The 22,082-nt window shown below is 36.2% G+C and overlaps 1 protein-coding gene across 2 annotated transcripts in view; it reads right to left on the bottom strand.

The window, feature by feature from the left end:
• NUDT14 (nudix hydrolase 14) overlaps positions 1–22,082 on the bottom strand; it is a 48,560-nt gene that overhangs the window by 5,423 nt on the left and 21,055 nt on the right. For both annotated transcript variants that reach the window (XM_034418602.3, XM_034418603.3), the window contains exons 3-4: positions 10,491–10,555; positions 7,556–7,793 (exon numbers count right to left, since the gene is read on the bottom strand). In XM_034418602.3, the coding sequence (XP_034274493.1) occupies positions 7,556–7,793; positions 10,491–10,555 (303 nt within the window). The remainder of the gene's footprint in view (positions 1–7,555; positions 7,794–10,490; positions 10,556–22,082) is intronic.

Raw genomic sequence — 22,082 nt, 5'->3', positions numbered from 1 at the left:
AAATTCAAAATAAAAATAAAAATAAAAATAAAAACTTTCATTCTTAATTCTATTTACTACCTTGAAAGTTTGTTTTACCCACTTTCAAATCAGTTTTAACAACTCCCTAAAATCATTCTGTATTCTGCCTTTTCAATCTTAATCGTTCTTTGCTCTTTAATTACATTCTTTACAATGACTTTTTCATTTCTCTAATGAAATGACATATCTTTTTCTTGCCTTCAGTTTTTGCAGCAAATCTTTCTCATATACTTTTAATCAATTTCATTTCTTTTTCTCAGCCCCAACTTCTTTCACTTGATCATTCTACAAAACATCTTTTTTTCATATTTTTCATTAGTAAAGTCTACTCATTTATGTGTGACATTTTGTAACATAATTTAATTTATTCCTTCTCAAGTAACTTCCTTACCCTTTTTCCTTATGTCTTTCTATTACTTCTAAGGTGAGAATCAATGTTCTAACACTTTTTCATATAAGACCTTTTCCTTTTTCCTCCAATCTCTTATAAGCAGCTCCAAGCATAACAACAGAACAAGGCAGATAATCTTCTATTGAATTCTACTGAATGTTCATATTCATACTTAAAATTGGATTCTCATTAATCGTACTATAAAGTACCATGCTTAAGTAAAAATTTAACTTTCATTCCTTAACAGAATGTAATTTAAGAGAATCTATAATCTAGATTATAAAAAACATTTTATACAACATTTATGTAGACGCATAATGTTCTTTGTATTATATTCCAAATCCAGGAACAGACAATCAGTGAGCAATAAAGGTAATTTCCCTAGGTAATTTCTTAGACCTTCACACAATTCTGAGGCTATAAGTAGCAGGTGCAGGAAAACAGTACCCACAGAATAGCAGCAATTGACACAAAATGATATACTCTAATAATCTGTAGAGGCAGGTGTACTAGCAGGTGATTCCACTAAATTATACTATGGTCATTAACCACAGTATAGTGAAGTTAAAATTGCATTCACATATAGATTACAATACAGCATGTAGCCCTGCACAAAAATAACTACATTATATATGATTATACTCCATTTACTATATTTTATTTTTGTAAAACATCAAAGAAAATTAATTTAGAAAGCTAAAAATGAAATGAGGCTCTGGTATTGTATCCAATATACTTTTGAAATGCAACCACAGTTTGAAGATGGGGGACATGTACTTTTCCTTGCCATCTAACTGAACAAGAAAAAGTTACCTAACTTCAATAATGGGACTATATGAGGGGAAACAAATTAAATCTAGAAAATAAAAAGTACTGTTTGTCAGTAAGAAGCCAGGCTCTTGGGGTTGCGTTCCCTCTGAGAAAGCAGGTCTATAGACTGGAAGAGAATTTTAAATACAACTTCTCCAGATTTCTAGGTGGCATGGGGTAATAAGGAATCTGTTTGCATAGTAATATCTAATGTGCTAGCTGCAACCATTGCTGAACTGTTGAGATCTAGCAACATCTAGCTTACAACCTGAGCTGATGATTGCAATTTATTTTTTATGCCATTTACTCTCCGGATTCTAGCCAATTTATTATAAAAAATAAATCCCATAAGTTAATATCAAATTACATCATGTAATTCTCCCCCTTCCCTCATGTCAGCATTAGCAGGGTATCTACTCATCTTATCTGCAGATGCCCTTTTTCTTACCAATTCTGTTTCTTCTATGACAGAAGGTCATAGAAGGAGGTATTCATTCCCAGATAGGTTGACAATGCAAATATGTAATGTATGTATAGTCCTTACATGTTGGCTTATCAACAGTGCTCAATTGATCAGCAGATATTACAATACAGCAAAGATCAAGCAGACTAGGTGAGTCACTGGCATACAGGCAAAAAAGATGGTTTATAAGAGGAATGCTCACATAATTGAGAAAGTGTAGACATGAATCAGTCCTGACATTTCTCATTACAAAGTTCCAAAAGGCTGAAAGAACCTGGCATTCTAGACTTATCACTAGAGCAGACAAAACTGGTGTTAGATGGACCAATGATTAGCCAGAATAATTTTAAAATGGATATTTTTGCTTTTTCTGATCTTGTGTGACATAAAATAATTCTCAGCTGAGAACAATACATACATCTTTCCAACTAACCCAGGCGTGGATTCATTTGTAGGGAAACTGGAACATAAGAACTATAAAAGAGGAAATGCTGAGATGTAAAGTATCTTGGTTCGGGGGGGGGAGAAATTGTCCCCCTCAGAACGGCCTCGCAATTTGGGTGTCCTCCTAGACTCACAGCTAAGATTAGTGCAACATCTGTCAGCTGTGGCTAGGGGGACCTTTGCACAGGTTCGCCTGGTGCACCAATTGCGAACCTACTTGGATCGGGAGGTTCTCCTCACAGTCACTCATGCCCTTGTCACCTCACGGTTAGATTATTGCAATGTGCTCTACATGGGGCTACCCTTGAAAAGTGTTCGGAGACTATAGTTGGTCCAGAACGCAGCCGCACGAGCTGTCGTGGGTGCACCTAGGTACATCCACATTACACCAATTCTCTGCGAGCTGCACTGGCTCCCTATTGGTCTTCGGTCACAATTCAAGGTGTTGGTTATTACCTTTAAAGCCCTACATGGCTCAAGGCCAGGTTATCTTCGAGACTGCCTTCTGCCGCATAGCTCCCAGCGACCTGTAAGATCCCACAGAGTTGGTCTCCTCCGGGTCCCGTCAGCTAAACAATGTCGGCTGGTGGGCCCGTGGGGGAGGGCCTTCTCTGTGGCTTTACTTTTACTTTTACTTTTATTATATTTCTATACCACCCTTCTCCCGAAGGATTCAGGACGGTGTACAGCCATATTAAAACACATAAAATTTACAAAATTTAAAAACCATTAAAATCAAATCTACAAAAATTTGGCCCACAAATTAAAAACTAACATACACCCATTAAAATTCATATTCGTGTTAGCCCAGCCCGACTTGTCGAAACAAGAGGGTCTTCTGGGTGCGGCGAAAGGTGTGCAGGTCGGGGATCATACGCACAATTAGGGGCAGCTCATTCCAGAGTGCTGGTGTCCCCACAGAGAAGGCTCTCCCCCTGGGCGTCGCCAGTCGACATTGTTTGGCCGACGGCACCCTGAGGAGCCCCTCTCTGTGGGAGCGTATTGGCCAGTGGGAGGCTGTCGATGGCAGAAGTCGGTCTTGTATATATCCCGGTCCTAAGCCATGGAGCGCTTTAAAGGTGGTGACCAACACCTTGAATCGCACCCGGAAGACCACTGGGAGCCAGTGCAGCTCACGCAGGAGAGGTGTCACATGGGTGCGACGAGTCGCCCCCATAATCACCCGCGCGACTGTCCCAGCTCTCTGGAACCAGTTACCTCCTGAGGTCCGGACCATCCCCACCCTATTGGCCTTCCGAAAAGCGGTGAAGACCTGACTTTTCCGGCAGGCCTGGGGCCGTTGATCTCGCTCTTGTGATCTGGTGAGAGCCGGCCATGAATGGTATGAATGAGTTTTTAATGTTTTTAATGTTTTTTAATTTTTCAATGTCTTTTTATAATGATTTTTTAAATGTATTGTGAGCCGCCCTGAGTCTTTGGAGAGGGGCAGCATATAAATTTAATTAATTAAATTAAATTAAATTAAATCTTACAAGAGGGCTATGAAGCCATTCTATTATCATGGCTCTCCACTCAAATACATACAGAACACAAAGCATCCCATGTATATAACCTTTCTAATAACTCTTATCTCAGTCTTTCTTATCTCTATCTTTCTTTCCAATTATTTGGCTAATACTATTTTGCAACATACAGATATAATCTATTACCACATTGTGGATTACAATGGTGGTAAGGAAGAATTTACTTCATCAAAGCTTTTTGGGAGGATTGACTTCTAAATTACAGATCAAAATGGTAATGATATATTGTATACAACAGAATTCCAAGATGCAACTTTTAAGGTATGATTATCTATTTTTCCTCAAAAGTATTGTACTGAGTATAATGAGGTTGATTCCCAACAAAGCATGGCTAGGACTGCAGGCTTTACAGTATTCCATATTAAAGAAAGCACCTTTTCATCTATAAAATTAGTCCTCTAATGTGGCTCCAAGGAGTAGCAAAAGTCTTCTCCTCTGTTCAGTGTCCTCTCTCTTTAAGCAAACAGTTTGTTAATCCAACAGGAAACAACATTTGCCAGGATTGGCAGCTGAGGATTTATACTTAATTCCCCCTTTCCCCCCTTCCTCTACCTTCTTCATTTGTTTAACTGTTAGTGTCCACTTTAACACAGTTGTCAAGAGAAAAGCAAAGTTTTGCTTCCTTTTAAAGTCACCACTTTTCCATACATTTTGACGTGCATTTCCCAGTATAAGAACAGATGCTTTTTTCAGAAGACTGCAATCTGGGGAGGCAGAAGGCTATGAGCACATTTTCATTTCAGAGTATTTAATTCCTGACATTTCTTTAATTCCAAATACTACACACACACACACACACACACACACACACACACACACACACACACACAGAGAGAGAGAGAGAGAGAGAGAGAGAGAGAGAGAGAGAGAGAGAGAGAGAGAGAGAGAGGGCTTCTCCTCTCATTTCTGACTGAATTTCAATGAAACAGCAACAGTATTAAATCCCTTATAAAAATGTTGTTGTCCTTACAACAGTAACTTTGGAATACAAAAACAAAAACAAAAAACAGATCCCATAATGTAATTAATAACTGAAATAATCCTTCAATTACCCCAGGACCAGAAAATGGTCAACTCCATCTCAACAATCTTGAAACAGTGTGTTTGGACACAAGTGTTTGCTGTAGGCAACAAATGCATTTAAAAAGGCAGAACATCTGAGAGCTCTAAATACCTACATCTGCAGGAAGTCAAGGGCTAATACTGTTTACTGTTCTGGCATTGCCTTCTTTAATCAGTTTTGGCAGTAAATAGGTAATCTAGCCATGTGTCTAGACTGACTGTGACTGGAGTGGTCTTGGGCTTTTACTTTTAAGAATCAGCAAACAAAAGTAAATAGAAAGGGACTTTTTCAAGGTGATGCTGGTGATAACAGCAGCCCCAACTCAAGTTTCACTAGTTGCTTGTTATACAATTTCATCCAGTTATGTGTTTCCCTACCTCTGGCTCAATTCAAAGGCTGTTTTCTGGCAAGAAAAATGTGCAATGTGATGAGATCCCAACTTGGGTAAAAAAAGTAAGAAGGCGAGACATATAGAGCTACCATTTTTGGTGATAAAATCATAAGTCCCTTGGTAGCAGAAAGTTATGGTGGCAGACCTGCAATGTAAGAGGACATTAATGGAGTTCTATGAAAATTAAATGTAGCAAAAGCAGGGGTGAAATGCTCCCGGTTTGGTAGTGATGGAGGCGGGTGGTTCGGAGAACCGGTAGCAAAAATCTCTGCCCCCACCCCACCCCATGACCAGCTGAGCCGTACAATCATCAGAGGCTTTTTTTTTTACTTTTAAAAGCATTTTTTCTACAACCTCTTCGGCCGAAAAAAATGCTTTTAAAAGTAAAAAAAAAAGCCTCTGATGATCGCGCTGCTCAGCTGGGATCATCAAAGGCTTTTAAAAGAAAAAAACCCTTTTTTTCTTTTAAATGCCTCTGACGATCCAGGCTGAGTTGCCTGATCGTCAGAGGCATTTAAAAGAAAAAAAGTCTCTGCCGATCAGACAACTCAGCTGGGATCGTCAGAGCCTTTTGAAAGCATTTTTTAACAACCTCTTCGCCAAAGAGGTTGTAGAAAAAATAGTTTTAAAAGTAAAAAAAAAAAAAAAAGGCCACGCCCACCCAGTCACATTACCCCCCAAGCCACGCCCACAGAACCGGTAGTAACAAATTTTAGATTTCACTCCTGAGCAAAAGATATCAACTCTGCAAAGAAGAAAACAAAGCAAACTGCTTATCAATTATATGACACAACAGATAAAGATTTTTCTTTTCGAGCTTCTGTGTAGACTATGATAAAAATGTCATTGTCTCCCTTGCCTTTTTGTTCGTGTTATAATGATAGCAGATTGGATTAGATTTATGGTGTTATTTACTGACCAGAAAGTCAGTAGATCACTAATAAAACAAAACCTAGCATGTAGAACATTTTGAGCTCAGTCCTTGACATCTTTCTTTCTTTCTTTTTTGTATATTTTAATTAAATAGCACAACTGGGAAACTACTGAATCCTTTGACAGCCAATAGATGAGCATTATATGCAAATTAGTATAGACTCATATATATAGGATTCTGTTTTCCTATCTCTATTACTATGTGGCTTTGAAAAAATGAATTACTGTATATTAAAAAATACTTTAAAACTGTGTATGTATGCATACAGCATAGTAATAATGTGTCCTTAGATTATATAAATATTGTATGTTTTAAGGAATTCTCTATATTACATAAAACCAAATGGTAGACAAGATATTGTCTTTATTGCATTCTGTCTTCCTTACCATTTTTGTCTGAAAACCAGCTGACAATATTTTACTCTGGAAGGATTGCACATTCCACCTAAAGAAACAAGTCCGTAACTCAAAGCTACTGCTCAACCGTGGTCAGTCAGTCTTTACTTACTCTATTAGTAGCAGAAGAACATTTATTTATTTGCTTATTCATTTGATTTATTCTAGCCACTCAGGCCATAAAACACTTGGTAATGGTAAATCCTGTCCTTCTCTATGTTAGAGTTTAAACTATTATAATGTAATATACATGGCCCGATGGTTGGTGGATCAGAATTGTTACAGCAATATATCAGATCTGCAGGTTTTGTACTAGTTACCAATAGGTTTTCACTTATAATTTGACATACTGATTTTATTCTTGAAAGCTTAAATGATTTAGTTCCCATGTATCTTCAGGACCACTTTCTGTAAATAGACTCCTCCTGTTCCTTATGCTCATTCAGTGAAAGGATGCTTAAGGGCTCCCTGCCCTGCTTTTGAGAAGGTAGTAGGGGTCCTTAGAGGGAAGTACTGCTCTTTCACCTTGATGTTCTTAGAAAGATTGTAAAAATGATAGTGTTGCAGAGAGCTTTTTATTTGGGATTGCCAGAATGAGATCAGAATAATATATTTCAATATTATGACAGTTCAATTGATATTATTTGAACTTTTTTGGGGGTCACTGTGTCTTTTGTTTTTATATCACAAATCATTCTCGAATATGGCAATATAGTAATATTATAATTAATTGATAAATGCTTTACAAGGGATTTATTACCCTGAAGCCTTAGATATGAAGTTCAAAGAGGAACAATTCTCTTTCTTCTTGCCTTCGTCTTTCGAGATCTTATAGCAGATGTCACTACCACCAATTCCCAGATGCTCAAAGATAAAGGCCAGTCATCCTAACTATTTGTGACTGCAGCCTAGTTCCAATGATCTACTAAGGCCTGAAGAATCTGTTACTTTTACTGGGAACTTGGGACTGGGGGAAAAAACAAAGAAAGAAAGAAAACTCACAAACCTAATGGAAAAAAAATCTGTCAAAAATATCTAGCAGATTGCAACATATGTTTCAAAACTTTGATTAGTCTTTGAAAATCATTGATCTACCAACCTGTATGAAGTGATTCTTTTTAGGCTGGTTACAGGAACTTCATAGCCACATTCTTCTAAAACTTCCTTGCAAGCAATTTCTTCCAAAGAGAGGTCTGGCTGGTCTACAATACCAGCACAGAGTTCATATGTTATTCCTTTTGAAGCAGGCAAAAAATCAGACAGAGGGCACCAGCTCTCTTCAGTTTTATTTTCAAAGTACTGAGGACGTTGTTGTTCCATTTCACACATATAGACAGCTGGAAAAAAAATTGGAAAAAGTAAAATCAATCACTTGTCACTTTTTTGAGCATGCAGGATCAGGTTGCATTTCTCTGAAAAGAGAAATAGGATGACTCAGGTAGATGCCAACCCATCCTTCCATGCATTAAAAAAAATGGAAGAGCATCCCAATTCTCATCACAGGGGAGGTAGCTTTAGTACTACTTTGAAACAGCCATTTCCCTCAAAATGTTGCCAGTAATATAGATACTGTGAGCTCAATTTCATGGCTTTATTACCCTTAAAACAAATATAGGAAGAGCAATTCTTTTAATTACATAATTAGGCTTTATTCCGGTTATGGCTTTGGCTCATTTCCTTCAAATCAGGGAGAAGATAGAAAATGGAAAATATGACTATTAGGTTAATAATACCGTATTAACTAAAACATTTCTCGCCTCCCTTTTCTGGATTGCCACAGCAGACTTGAAGGGCAGAATTAAAACAAATCTGCTTTAATAGCAATTAATCTCTTGTATATATATATTCAAGCTGTAAAAGTCTTAATGAGATGTACACTGGATTATCTATTATTCTGAGTATTTTGCAGGTTGAATGGAAATCAATTAATTGCATTGAGCAGAGGAGAAGACATATTTGAATGGCTTAGAGTCTGATTTTTTTTTCTTCCAGAATTATTGTTACTTCAGGACCAATTTCTATTTATCAGCTAACATGCTTACAGTATTTTCCCAGCACTCACTGATACTTTCTGGACACTGGTGTGTACATGATGTACCATATGCACAGCATTGACTCTTTCGGCTGGCCAAATCAGTTGCTGTATAACTAGAGTTATAACATGTATGCTTGTTTGAAAAGTCTCTTCTGAATGCATACTAGCCCTTTGCAGAGATTGCCAAGTAGAATTTGCAACAGAGTTTTTGCATTAATCTAGAAACAACTGTTGTGATACAATGCATGTAAAGGAAACATTAAGAGAAATATAATTCTGTCAAAGACAATTAAAAAAAGCAAAGTTTTATCTACCTGATTCAATTTATACTACTGTGTTGATTGCTGTTATAGGGTACAGGGAACATTGGTTATGCAGGGTGCAGTCTTTATGAAATGGGATTATTTGTACTGCAGTTTGACACTAAAATTTAGTAAAAGGCTTTAATTTTCATGTAGGTAAAAAGGTAAAGATTCCCCAAATTACTTAATTCCTGGTGACTACGTAAGACACACGCATTCAATTTTTGGGTAAAAATATAGAAGTGATTTACCATTGTCTTTTTTCTCAGTCCTGTAGCCTTCCCCCCCCCCCTGTTTTCCTAGCTTGTGAGCACAGTAAGCCTGTAAGCCACAGTAAGATCATATCAAGTGACAAAGAAAGGCTACCCTGCTAATTGTCTAAGATTGACTAGAACTGTTTAAGGCAGTAGCCACCAATTAGTGGTCCGTGGACCACTGGTGGTCCGTGAGAAAATTTTGGTGGTCCGCAGAAACATTATTTGCATTTTTATATTGCACTAAATACTATTTATCTTTTTAAAAAATTCATATTAGTGGTCTGTGGGATTTAAAATTATGAATTTAGTGGTCCCTCAGGTCCGAAAGGTTGGTGACCCCTGGTTTAAGGCATAGAACTGGGCTTAATGAAAAAGGTGGCATCCAAACATGGGGAGAAAGCACTCGGCAATAGAAATTCTTGGGGGATTTGTTATCATGCCCCCTGGCTAATGGTGAGCTGTATTCAGTTTAACATATCATTGGGCTAGACTATTTGGTCATAAAGGCTAAACAACTGGTAAGTCAGTACACAAAAGTCTGTTTCTCTCATACAACTCTGATTACCAATTGAATGAAGCAGATGAGACTTATTTCTAGGTTTCTCACCATCAGAAGTTAGATCAGTGGGTGCTGGACAAATGAGATTTTTATTCTTTTCAATGGAAATTAGTTTGAAACTACTGTAAATCCTATTTTTCTGAAATTTCATGTTTTTAAATCAATTCATTTTGCTTTATCATTTTGTTTATTTTTGTTTACTTACCTCTTCTACAACTACATAAGTTAATTTTTATGAAACCTATAGCTATTTATAGATATTAGGAAGGATGGTAAAGTGACCACTCTTCTGTTGTCAGAAAAAGAGTACAAGATAGGGCACGTGTACTTACTCATTTGTATATATAGGTATTGATGTATAAATAATTGCTCCAATAGTAACAGAAATTATCTCATTATAATGGAGAATGCTGTGATCAGGAGTGTCACAAATGGACAGATGTTCACTCCTGAAATTTAGTTTGAGGCTCACCTGTTTTAGAAATCTTTAAACTAGGTTTGCATAGACAATCCTTCAGATAGATATCTGTAACAACAATTGGCTATCCATTAAATGATGCCGGGTTAGTGAGTTATAGTCAATTGTCATGACTGTCTCCCTTGCCTTGGAGAAACAGCAGGAGATAAAAGTGATAGATTTTCCCTTTAGCGGAAAACATCTTTCACCTTAATTGAGAGGTATAAACTTACAGTGAAATTGAAAGATCTCAGGAAGGTAACATCCTATCAGGAAGCTCAGAGTACAGTAATTTACCAGAAGGTCGACTGCAGCTTCCTCTCGCTACAAAACAAATTATTATGCTGCAACTATAGAGGCCCACCTGCTTTTTACCATTAAATCCATAACAACTTTGCTTTGCTAGAAAATAATAGAGAATTACCTGGACGGAACTGCTTCACCACAACAAAGCATTGCCGAGAAATATTGAAGATAAGAATGGACACACTAACAATAGGAAAGAAAAAAACCACAAGATCACAAGTTAATGATATAATGTGCCATACCGGAAGTCATGAAATTTAATTGGTTCAGAGCTAGATTTTAAAAGGTAAGCATATGAGTTAACAGGCATCACTTTTAAATGATAGTTGCAAAAGTGAAGAAGCTACAGTATTTTTGATTAAGGGAGATGTCTAAGAGCACCTGATTTTGGAGAGAGTATCTCTGGGATAATATAACGAGTCGGCTCCATTGGAATCCTTGTCCCTTGTGCAATGAAAAATGCTTTTCTGTATGATTACACATTCAGGGTCCTAAAGAGGCACTGCTCAGTTTAAGCTTGTGCTGGAATATCTTGTTTACTTATAGTAGCAATGAGAGATCTACTCAGTACTTAGGGTGATCACATAGAGACTTGCAACAAGCAGGATAGAGCATTTTGGAGCCATCAAGCCAGGGTGTTTTTCAGGTTATTAAGATACTTCATTCTTTCTGTTGCTGTGCCCCTTAAGTATATTGAATTCGATATCCTTAAGATTTCATCTATATTTGCCAAAAGTTTGGGGTTTCCTCATAGATACCTTCCTGGTTGGCTAACTGCTGCTAGCCAACTCTCAATATCATTGTAGACATACACTCGTTAAGATCTGCAGCCTATTTTACTTACATTTTTGCTATATATCTGTTAAACATATATAAAATGCTAATTATTTTATACTGTGTCATCATTTAGACAGTCTCTTTAGCCCACTATTAAATAGCTTTTAGAAAATGTTCTACTGAGATTGATGAAATTTACTCCTAAATAGTGGGTGAGATTATTCAGTTGTTATTAAGATCCATTTTGTGGCAATAAGGGCAGAGAAATGATATTTCTGCCCTTTACTGTATCTGTGGATATCCACTCCATCACCTTGTTTAAGGTGACACAAGCCCTCCTGGGGAAGGAGGACTCTGAAGTTTACCTACAGGGTCATGTGGAGGAATTTTCAGAGCATTTATTGGACAAAATCACTCAAATTCATTCACAGTTGAACACCAACTTTAATATAGGTCCAATGGAGATCCCTGGGATCCCTGGGATCTTGCCTGGTTATCTGGGAATGGTTTTAACCTGTTGGGGCTGAAGAAGTGGACAGAGTCCTTATGACAGTGAACTCAGACACCTGCTCCTTAGATCCATGCCCTCCTAACTAAGGCTGAATGGGGTGGGGGGTGTTGTGTGGTTGGGTTTTAGCAGTGGTTTATTCCTTTCTGAGAGAGGGGTCATTCTGCTGCTCCTTAAGGAGAAATTGGTTGCCCCTTCCTCAAGAAGTCATTGCTAGATGCCACCATACTGGACTATTCTCATTCAGAGTCTAACTTTGCTGTTTTAGGGAAGGTGGTTGTGAAACAATTTTAGCAAGCCCTAGATGAAGTGCATTATTTGGCTCTTTTCCAATCATTCAGGAGGGCCTTTGCATAGCTTTCTGTTGTGCACCAATTGTGCCTTTTCCTGGACCATGAGACTTCCTCAGTTACTCACGTCTTGGTCACTTCCAAAGTAGATTACTGCAACATACTCTATATGGGCTGCCCTTCAAGAGCATCTGGCAGCTTCAACTGATAGAGAATGCAGCTGTGCAGACATTTATGTGTGCCCCTAGGATGTGCTTCATGAGTTGCACTGGCTTCCAGTCTACTTCTGTGTGCAATTCAAGGTGCAGGTGCTGGTTTTGACTTTAAACCTCTACGCAGCATGGGACCAGATTAAAGACTGCTTCATCATGATTACATCTGCCAATTCTATCACATTTTGCAGTAAGGGTATGCTGCAGGCCCTGTCTGCTAGAGCAGTGTTTCTCAATCTGAGCAACTTTAAGCAGGATGGACTTCAACTCCCAGAATTCCCTAGCCATCTTGCAGAACACAGAAGATGTGCCTTTTCTGTTGTGGCTTCTGTTGTGGTCTGGAACATTGATTATTGCCCTTGAAATGAGATTGGTATATCCCTGTTAGTTTTCCAGAAAGCATTTAAAATGTGTTTTTTTTTTCAGCAACCTTGGGAATCCCATGGTGGTTTTATGATATTAGGTGACTGTTATTCTCCTGTTATTCTGACTTCTTCATGTTTTCATTTTGATTAATGGTCAGTGTTTTAAGATTGGTTATGCTGTTTTGTTGTCTCCCACCCAGAATCACATCATGTGAGATGGGAGGCTAAATATTTGCCAAATAAATAAATGAGTATATTGAAATTGTAATCTTAAATAATCAAAATAGTTAAATAACCAAATCTAATTGGACTATAATTTGAACTAGAAATTAAGGATAGCAATAATGATTTGGGCTCTGTTTTACTGGGGGGAGGGGAGAATAGTTAAGAGAAGGAATGGAAGTAGTTGCCTCTCCTAGGCAGGTTTTCCTCATCCCCATCCTTAAATCTAATTAAAGATCATGCCTAATGATTGTGATTGGGGCTATTTTCAGTTATTGGGGATATTTTAATGGTGGACTGGAGTAGCTTGGCTTTCAGAGACCTCTCATTCCCATTTTCACCATTAAAAAATTGTTTAAAAATAGACATCCAGGAACATTATCACATCATTGGATGGCTTTCAACAGCATAGTATAAGTTGGAAAGCTGAATTTTACATTCTAATCTCTCCAATGCTGCCTATCCCTGTAATAGATAAAAAACAAACAAACCTAATAATACCGAAGTGGAAAAGGGGGACAAATGCTACTTCTTTTTCTAAAAATACTAGATTAGTGGCCAGTGGTCTGAACAACAGAAGCCAGAGCACAGATGGAACAAAATTATTGATTCTGGAAACTCTCCACTCATGCATATTGCCTTGATACAATAAATTATTTTCTAAATTGTTTGGTAAATTAGATATATGAAACACAAGAAAACAAAATATATTTCCCACATTTTTATAGAAAAACAATTTTTGTATTACTTTACAGGCAGCTTTATTGCCAACTTCTTGACAAAAACATTTTTAATTGATGTACAGGCTAGGTTTCCATGATAGCTTGTTAACTATCTAATATTAATTTTGATTGATAACTTGCCCTATTCCAAAAGTTCTGGAATCTGTACAGATGGCTGAAGAGGTATATTTGAAAATCAGTGTGGATAGAAAACATAAAAATGGAAAGTGACATTTAATCATTGATTTGCTGGGTATTCTAACACAAACTAGTTGCAAAATGTATAACTGGTAAACATACTTAATGGATTTACTGGAACTGTCTACCTACTAAAATACAAAATTTTGAGGGAGGGATGTTTGAAGGACTGTTCTACTCTTCAGTGATCTTTGGTGGATTTCTCTCCTAGCACTGGGGCTGAGACGGTATTAAATATTATATTGGATGTTTGCTTGGAAAAAGTTTATCCATTTGATTCTACTACACTGAAGTTTGTTTTATATATATCTGTCTACATCTTTATTTTTTATGAATATTCTGTCAGTTGAACAGAACACACAAACACAAACTAAAAACTTTAATCCATTATGATGCTTTAACTCTACAGTATCCATACCTATCCTTACAAAACTGAAGACTTTTTGCCTATTCATTTTTACTGATGTATCCATTTTCATAAAAAACTGTAAATGACAATTAACAGGAAAAAGGTATTTTATTCATTTTCTCCTGCACTCTAAACTAGAAAACTCAATATGCATCTTCAGGACCTTGCACACATATTCTACCCTTTTCTTATATCTATGTGGAGTTACAATGCACATACAAAAAAGGGCAGATCTTGTGTTGCAAATGCTTTTGTCATTTGACCTACTTGTCTCCTCTGGAGGGCTCTGCTTCCTTAAATGCAATGCATAAATTATTCTGAAATTTTTCAGGTTAGGTAGTTAAAGATATCTCTAAGATGCATAATATAACCATAATAACTGTCCAAAAAAGCAACATTAGCTCATTCTGTTTTGAACTCTCAAACCTGTACTGTATAATCCTGCCCCAAGCCTATTGATATTAAATTTGGCAGGATTAATTCTTTGAGAAGAGTTAAGTTAGTCTGAAAATTCCATCCAATCTACTCTCTGTGATGTTTATTTAAATTTTTTTAATAATTTGTTTTATTCTGTTTCTACCCTTTACAATAGACAAGAGATAAGAAGAAATAAACTTAGATCTAAGATATGCAGACATCCAGAATCAGAGTGAAATGAATTCAGTCTTATCTATTTCAATATGGGGAAATGAAGATCTGCTTCAAATTATAAGTTTTTTGCTGATAATCTGAGTTCAACTGAATCAGGTACATTTAACTAAAGGTCTTAAAAGATATTGGTTCAATGTTATTAATGATTAAATATTGTTTTTGGTTTTTTCCCTACTTTTGAAGATAAACAACATAAGTAACATAATTTGATACTGTAATTTCTTCTTCAAACTATCACAAAATTAAAAATATTTTCATCTAGAAGGGGTTCTGTCAATATTATGGAAGGAAACACGTTTCTAGAAATTGAGGTGAAAGAAATTCTCATCCAACTCTCATCCAATTATATCAGTTAAATTGACTAGAAAAGCTATTCTTAAAATGAAAAGAATATTCTATATCTTTCTGCCATGTAATTATTAAACATGAGTTAATTTTTAAAAATTTAATTAGTAAAAATGGTTTGAAGAAAAAGACAGCAACTTCAATTCAACCTATACAGATAGGCTTGAATTTCTAAGAACTCAAAGGCAGATTTTATAAAGCTAAACTTTCAAAGCTTGGTGATCTTTTCTTTTAATTAAGTTACTCCTGTTCAACTTTTATAGACATTTGAGAATTTTGTAAAATTATTCTTTACAAATGAAGAAAAAGAAATTTTCACCTAATTTTTAAAAGCCTCGTGAAATTAGAGTTAATATTTCAACAAAGAAACAGAGGGAGACTGGATAATGATTTCTTGAAAATGAGGTAACATGTGCCAACTCACTGAAGAATGGGTTATTTTTCCCCTTGAGATTTAGTCACTTAAAGACATGTACATAACAGATGGAACAATCAGAACCAAGCTGTCAAAGTTAAAGAACAAGATCAAATTAAACTTGAATGAAATTGTGCTTTCATCACAACTGTCTTGTTTCTTTGCCATCTTGAGACAACAGGGAATATTCAAGCATTAAAGATTTATAAATGTATTTTTAACAAAAGAATCAATTGTTAATTTTACTAATGATTAAATCTTTGTGAAACTGATTTTTCTTGATCTGGTTGAGAAATAGATATTTACTTACTTTATATTCAATATTATTTAATAACATTATTAAACAATATTTACTTATTAATGTTAACAAAAATAATGTTAAATTAATATTAAATAATAGAATAAAAGTAATTGTTCTTCAAATATTTTTACTTTTTTAGACAAATTGGATGGCCTAAATAGCCCCTTTAGCTTTGATTTGATGAGAACACTTTGCAGATAATTATTTCCCATTATATACATTAAATTTCATTAGACTGGAAGTGTCTAGAAGCTAATATAAATGCAGATGTAAAGATCAGGGAAGACATCTTAAATGAAAAGTTGAATCTCATAACAGGCACACATACATCTCCATCTGATTGCTCTGAAAGTTATTTTAGTTGTTATTTCTTTTAACCATTTGAACAATCATTAGGAATTTCGCAAGTATTTCCAGTAACAAATACAATTCAAGGAAACCAGACACCAGGAAAATTCAAGTCCATTTTTTTTTCAATGAAAAAGTAGTTTTATTTCAGTAGAACACATTGGGCAAGAATGAGTTTTTATCACCTAAAATAGAACTTGCAAGGCAAGTACAAGGTCTGGGGTGGCTCCTTTGATATGTAAAACATTTTTTCTCAGTTTGTTTGCAAACTCTTGCAATAAGCAAGAGCCACAAAGTTACACAGCTCTGTTGATGTTGAATTAAAGACAGTATGAGTGTGATAATGTCTGCCAGAAATTTGTAAGCTGTGTTATTTGCACCATGATTCATGTATTTTTATCCCACCCCCCCCCCATACATAAATTGAGTGAGAAGGATTTTTGGAATTTCAAACAAACCTTATATATATCAACTTTTCCATAATCCTTATTTAAATCAGGATAACCAATTTTGGGGTGCAAGAGGGAGTTTTTTTTAAAAAAAAAAGCTGGGGAAGGGATTCCATCATCAATTTTTTCTTGTTCTCTTTCTTTTTTGTACAGAAAGATTGAACTTGCTGCTTTCCCCATATTGTACCGGGAATGAATCTGGCAACATAATACACAAAAGATTATATCTGATCAAGTATTATGTTATCAGAATGCCAAAACAGAACACAAGAGCAGGAAAAGAGTAGGCTTTCCTTGAAAAGTCATGAGGCCTATACAAGAATTTAATCTGAAATTGACATCAAAAGCTCCTGAACAATACGTCTCATGTGCAAACATGCCAGAAATGCATACAATTTGTTTTTATTCTTATTCCCTCCCTGGAGAATACAATCAACAAAACTTTGTTTCAGGTGCAGCGGGATGATGAGAGATGCATGAATCATTGTATGGTGTCTAGGGTAGACAAGGGTATCAGAAAAATCTTGGGATGGCGGCTCTCATTTCCATATATATTCCTCAAATTAAAGGGATATTTAGCTTAGAGTTGCCCCACTGCATCCTGTAAACTCAGAAGATCTGTGTATGCACTGAACCATCCCCAGAGGTGTTTAATACTTAAGTTACATCAGGGATGCTATACCTCTGTCACAATTTCAGGTTCTAGTTTATTCAGCAAGAAAATGTATCTATCGTTCTACTGGTAGATGCTAACAATTTATACTTCTGAATTAGCATGCAGTTTGCATTTCTCTTAATCAACAAAATACAAAGCCTTCTCAAGCATGTTATTCTTTATTGGTGTGCCTGTTTCCAAGCAATGCTGTTCAAAGTTAGTTTCTTTGCTCAATCCTCACTTTTGCCAATTTAATAAAACTCCTTGATGCCTAATCTCAACAAATCTTTGCTATTACGTCTTATTCAGATTTTTATGGAGCCAGAATTTATTTCATTTTTTTTTCCAGCACAGTTGTTTAAGCAATGCTTATGTGATCTAATGGCTAACAAAGCCATTATCTCCTAGTTTGATTTGGGTCTCAAATCAAATATATTCTTTTGAAAGGTTTCCTTAGATATTTATCTCATTTATAGGATGTCATTAAGAAAAAAATGGGAAAACCCAAATTTTGCTTTGATCCATAATATATCAGAAATTATTCAACTGCTGGAAAAGAATGACACAGATTGTTCTTTCAAGTGGCTGTAATTTCTTTTTTAAAAATTCAATCCTATAAATAATTTTTGAATATTAAAACTAATAGCACTTGAATAAGAGACTTTTAATGAGAGCAGGTAAGGCACAGGAGAAACACATTCCCTTCCTCAAATCAATGTTGAATTTTTGAGGTCAGTTACTAGGAGTGCTAACTCTTAATATATTGATGAAGATCTTATCCAGAGTGCCTCAGAATGCCCTTGTGACGCCCCAGCTTTGCGAATTGCACTGGTTATGCTTCCAGGTATAATTTAAGGTGTTGGTCACTATAAACTTCTACATGATATAGGGGCCACTCATTTGAGAGATCACCTATCTTCTGAGGTTTTTACCTGGGCAGCAGCAGATGACAGAGGACATGCTCTGGGTCCCCTTGGTAACACAATGTCACCTTTTGGGAGCCAGGAACAATGCCTTCTTTGTTATGATGCATGCCCTTGGAACAAGGTTAGTCTCAAACTATGAATGGTTCCCACCCTGATGGTCTTCAGGAAGGCCTTAAACTTGGCCTAAACATGGCATTGTGGTAGGATGGATGGATCTTCCCTTTTTAGAGATGATTGATATTTTTTGTTTTGAGTTGATATTTTCTCCAGACTGCCATTCTTTCATTTATCTTTTTGTATTTTTTAATTTATGTCATTATATTTAAAGTTTGTTTTATACTGTAGTTGCTCTGGAATCATGTGATGCCAAAATCAAATCAAATCAAATTATGCAATTAGATAAAGAATAATTTCTGCTGGAGAGAACAATTCCCGGGGCAATATCTTAACACTACATCTTTTAATTAGCACACTTTTTTACTTTCTCCTAATTTTGACCATACAGTAATAAAAGAACACTGAAGGTTAAATGTGTGCATACTTGCATAATATTTACTAGCAGTCCTTCAAAGCATCATACATTTCCCACCAACATCTTTCTAAGGGGCTATTTAAGCTGCTGTGCATTTCAAAAGAAAACCCACAAAAAAACATTTAGCCTTTTATAAATCCACTTTATTTAGAAAAAAAAAAGGGAAAAAAAGGGGGGGGGATGACAAAAAACAGGGAAGTAATTACACTGATCTTATGACTGCTTCTTTGCACTGCTCCCAGTAAAAAGAAAATTCAAAAGTGTGATTCGGTATTGGCACTGAAAATACGAAGATGAATATATTTTAACTCATGTGCGTGTATATGTGTGTGTGAGTGATTAAAAATATGTTATTGTTGGAGGTTACGGTGTTGTTGCACACCAATTTCCTATGATTTTGATTTAATATAAATTCAAGAACTCATGACGGTTATCTTTTCCTCATAATTTCATTATCACTATTTTTAATTTAAACTACCTATACCTTGAACATACCATATTGTCTTGCCTCTGTTTGTTTGAACTGAAGCCTAAATATGCTTCAACACTTTTTGGTGTGTGCACATATGTGTCTGTGCGCATGCCACTATGTACCTTTGCTAAAGCATGATAAAGTAATGTCCTTTTCCATAGGAGGATACATATGAACACTGGTTAGAGGAAATATGTTGAATATTTATACTCCTTTAGGGTCAGTTAAAACTCCAACTATGCAAGATTTTTTTTTATCAATCCTCTTTTTAAAACAAGAGCTTGCAGCAATTTTTTTTTGAAATGCTACCAGCAGTAAGACCTGCTGTTTTTGTAATCCAGCTCATAAAATAATAAGAAATATTACCATTAACTATTGCATACATCCATTATACGTGGATATAAATTACAACTATATATTATCACAATAACTTATATTGTTTGCAGAGTTATTTAATCAACATATAAAAATGAGATACTGGGAAAAAAATTAAAAGAAAAGTTTTCCAAAAGCTATATTAAAGGATAAAATATAGACTGTAAACAATCATCAACAACAAGAATAGGAAATTGGCTGTATTATCAACTTTCCTCATAGAGAGTGCATCTAAATTACAGTGTATTTTGTATACAATGAAAATTAAAGAAGTTCTAAACTTTCTTGCACTAGATCAAATTGTTTATTTATGTGGTCCTATATTTTATACTCTGACTGGAATTACAGAAGGCATTCAACATGTCAGACAAAAAAAGGATCATTTCAATCAGCAGACCTTTGATCTCTTACACTGTAAATTGAATACATAATGAAAGGGAACTATGGCTTAATGGCACAATGCATCTTTTGCATGCAGAAGATCTCATATTCGTTAACTGGCTTACCCAGTTAAACAAGTAAATAAGAATTCTGCTTTCTTCCATTCAGTTGTTACAGGGTTAGCATGCAGCTGATTAGGTCTGCTGGATCATTCAATGTATAAGATATGAAGAATTTTATATGTCCATTCAAACTAAACAATCTTAGTATGGAGCAATGTGCTTCATGATTTAAAACACATAGAGAGACACACAATTTGTAATATAATATCACATATTTAAGTAAGCTATTAATTTAAATAAACAGACAAAAAGCAAATAGAGAAGGTTGCATATCAAGGTGTATTTTTTCTAAATAAGCATATTCTACAACAGGAGTGTCAAACTCAATTTCATTGAGGGTCCTATCAGAGTTGTGTTTGATCTTGGGAGCCGGGGGGCGTGGCTATGGTGGGCATGGCCAGCTCGACGTCACTCGTGCCGGGGACGCCTGTGCCCCAAGTGCTCTGCCTGCGAAAATGGGCTCCCAAGCTCTGTTTCGGCTGTAACAGCCTCCTGCAACCCTCTGCTAGCAAAAACAAAGCTAGGAAGGGCTGCGTGCGGCTCTCCCGAACTCCGTTTTCAGCTGCGACGGCCCCCTGCAACTATCTGCCAGCAAAAACAATGCTCAGGAGAGCTGTACACAGCCCTCCCTAGCTTCGTTTTCGCTAGCAGAGGCACCGTGAGCCGGTTCTTCGCTGTTTCCAGGGCGGCCCCATGGGCCAGATCTAACTACCCTGCGGACTGGATCCAGCCCCCAGGCTTTGAGTTTGACACCCCTGTTCTATAATATGATTTCAAATCTAACTTCTGTTGAACCCAGTGAAACACAGTCCTGGGAAAGAAAAAGGCATCAGAAGGAAGCCCAAATAACCCTTCCTTGATTCTCTTTGTATGATGGGGCAGTGAGACATTCTAGCAACCTTTCAAGATTCTGTTATTATACCCTGCAGAAATGAAATGCCACACCTGTAATTTGTGCATTGTCTATTTCCTGACCTTCCTACCTTGAAGGGGTGGTAAAGTTCTAATAATGAAAGTGAAGGAGCAGAGTAAAAAATGAGAATGCAAGTAAATAGTAAGAAGACCAAGCGCCAACAGCAATCAGTCTTGGAATTCACAATGAAGATACTGAAGTGATGGATGGCTTCTGCCTTTCAGGATTGCAAACTAGGACATGGTACAGCAGTAATAAAGATTTTGGAAAAGATACTCAGATTTTGTGACATGTTTATTCCCACAAATTTTACAATCACATAGGCAATGTTTTTCCCCCATGATACTTTATGAAAGTGAAAGTAAGATAACAAAGAGTATTAACACTTTTGCCTTTGGCATTAAAGAAGGGCCTTGAGAATATCATGGAGAAACCCCCCCCCCAAAAAAACCCCTCCTAAACAAATGGATTACTAATAAAATAAATCAATCCAGATTTGCTTTTGATTATGGGGATATATTTGGTTTTCCAGAAGAGTAAATCGAATGCCTTTGGACACATGAGAAGACCTTGCTCTCTTGAGAAGTCTATAATACTGGGAAAAGTGAAGGGAATGGAAACAGGATAACCAGCATGTGTGGCTAACAAACACTACAATTTTCATTCATGCCTTGAACAGAATACTTAAAAAACTGTAATAGGCTTCTTTAGTCCTCTTTAAGACAATTGTATTTATGCAAAATTAGCTGCATAATGTTGCCTTGTGCCTTATTCTAAATAATGTTTAGTAGCTTGTATAGTTATATGGATCTGCAGCAGGGGTGGGTTCTAAAATTTTTTACTACCAGTTCTGTGGGTGTGGCTTATTTTGTGGGTGTAGCTTGATGATCATGTGACAATTCTTTAGGATTTAGCAGAGGTACTGGTCTACCAGGCTTTTAATTGCTTGCAGAGCTGTACCGGTCTACTCATTTGTTTTTGGAGGCACCAGTCTACCCATTTGTTTTTGGAGGCACTGATCTACCCATTTATTTTTGCAGGCACCGGTCTACTCATTTGTTTTTGGAGGCACCGGTCTACTCATTTGTTTTTGGAGGCATTGGTCTACCCATTTATTTGTGC

The sequence above is a fragment of the Pantherophis guttatus genome, chromosome 1, assembly GCF_059756535.1.
Source record: "Pantherophis guttatus breed Tessera chromosome 1, ASM5975653v1, whole genome shotgun sequence".
In the NCBI taxonomy this organism is placed as follows: domain Eukaryota; kingdom Metazoa; phylum Chordata; class Lepidosauria; order Squamata; family Colubridae; genus Pantherophis; species Pantherophis guttatus.
This window is presented reverse-complemented; position numbering and strand designations above follow the sequence as displayed.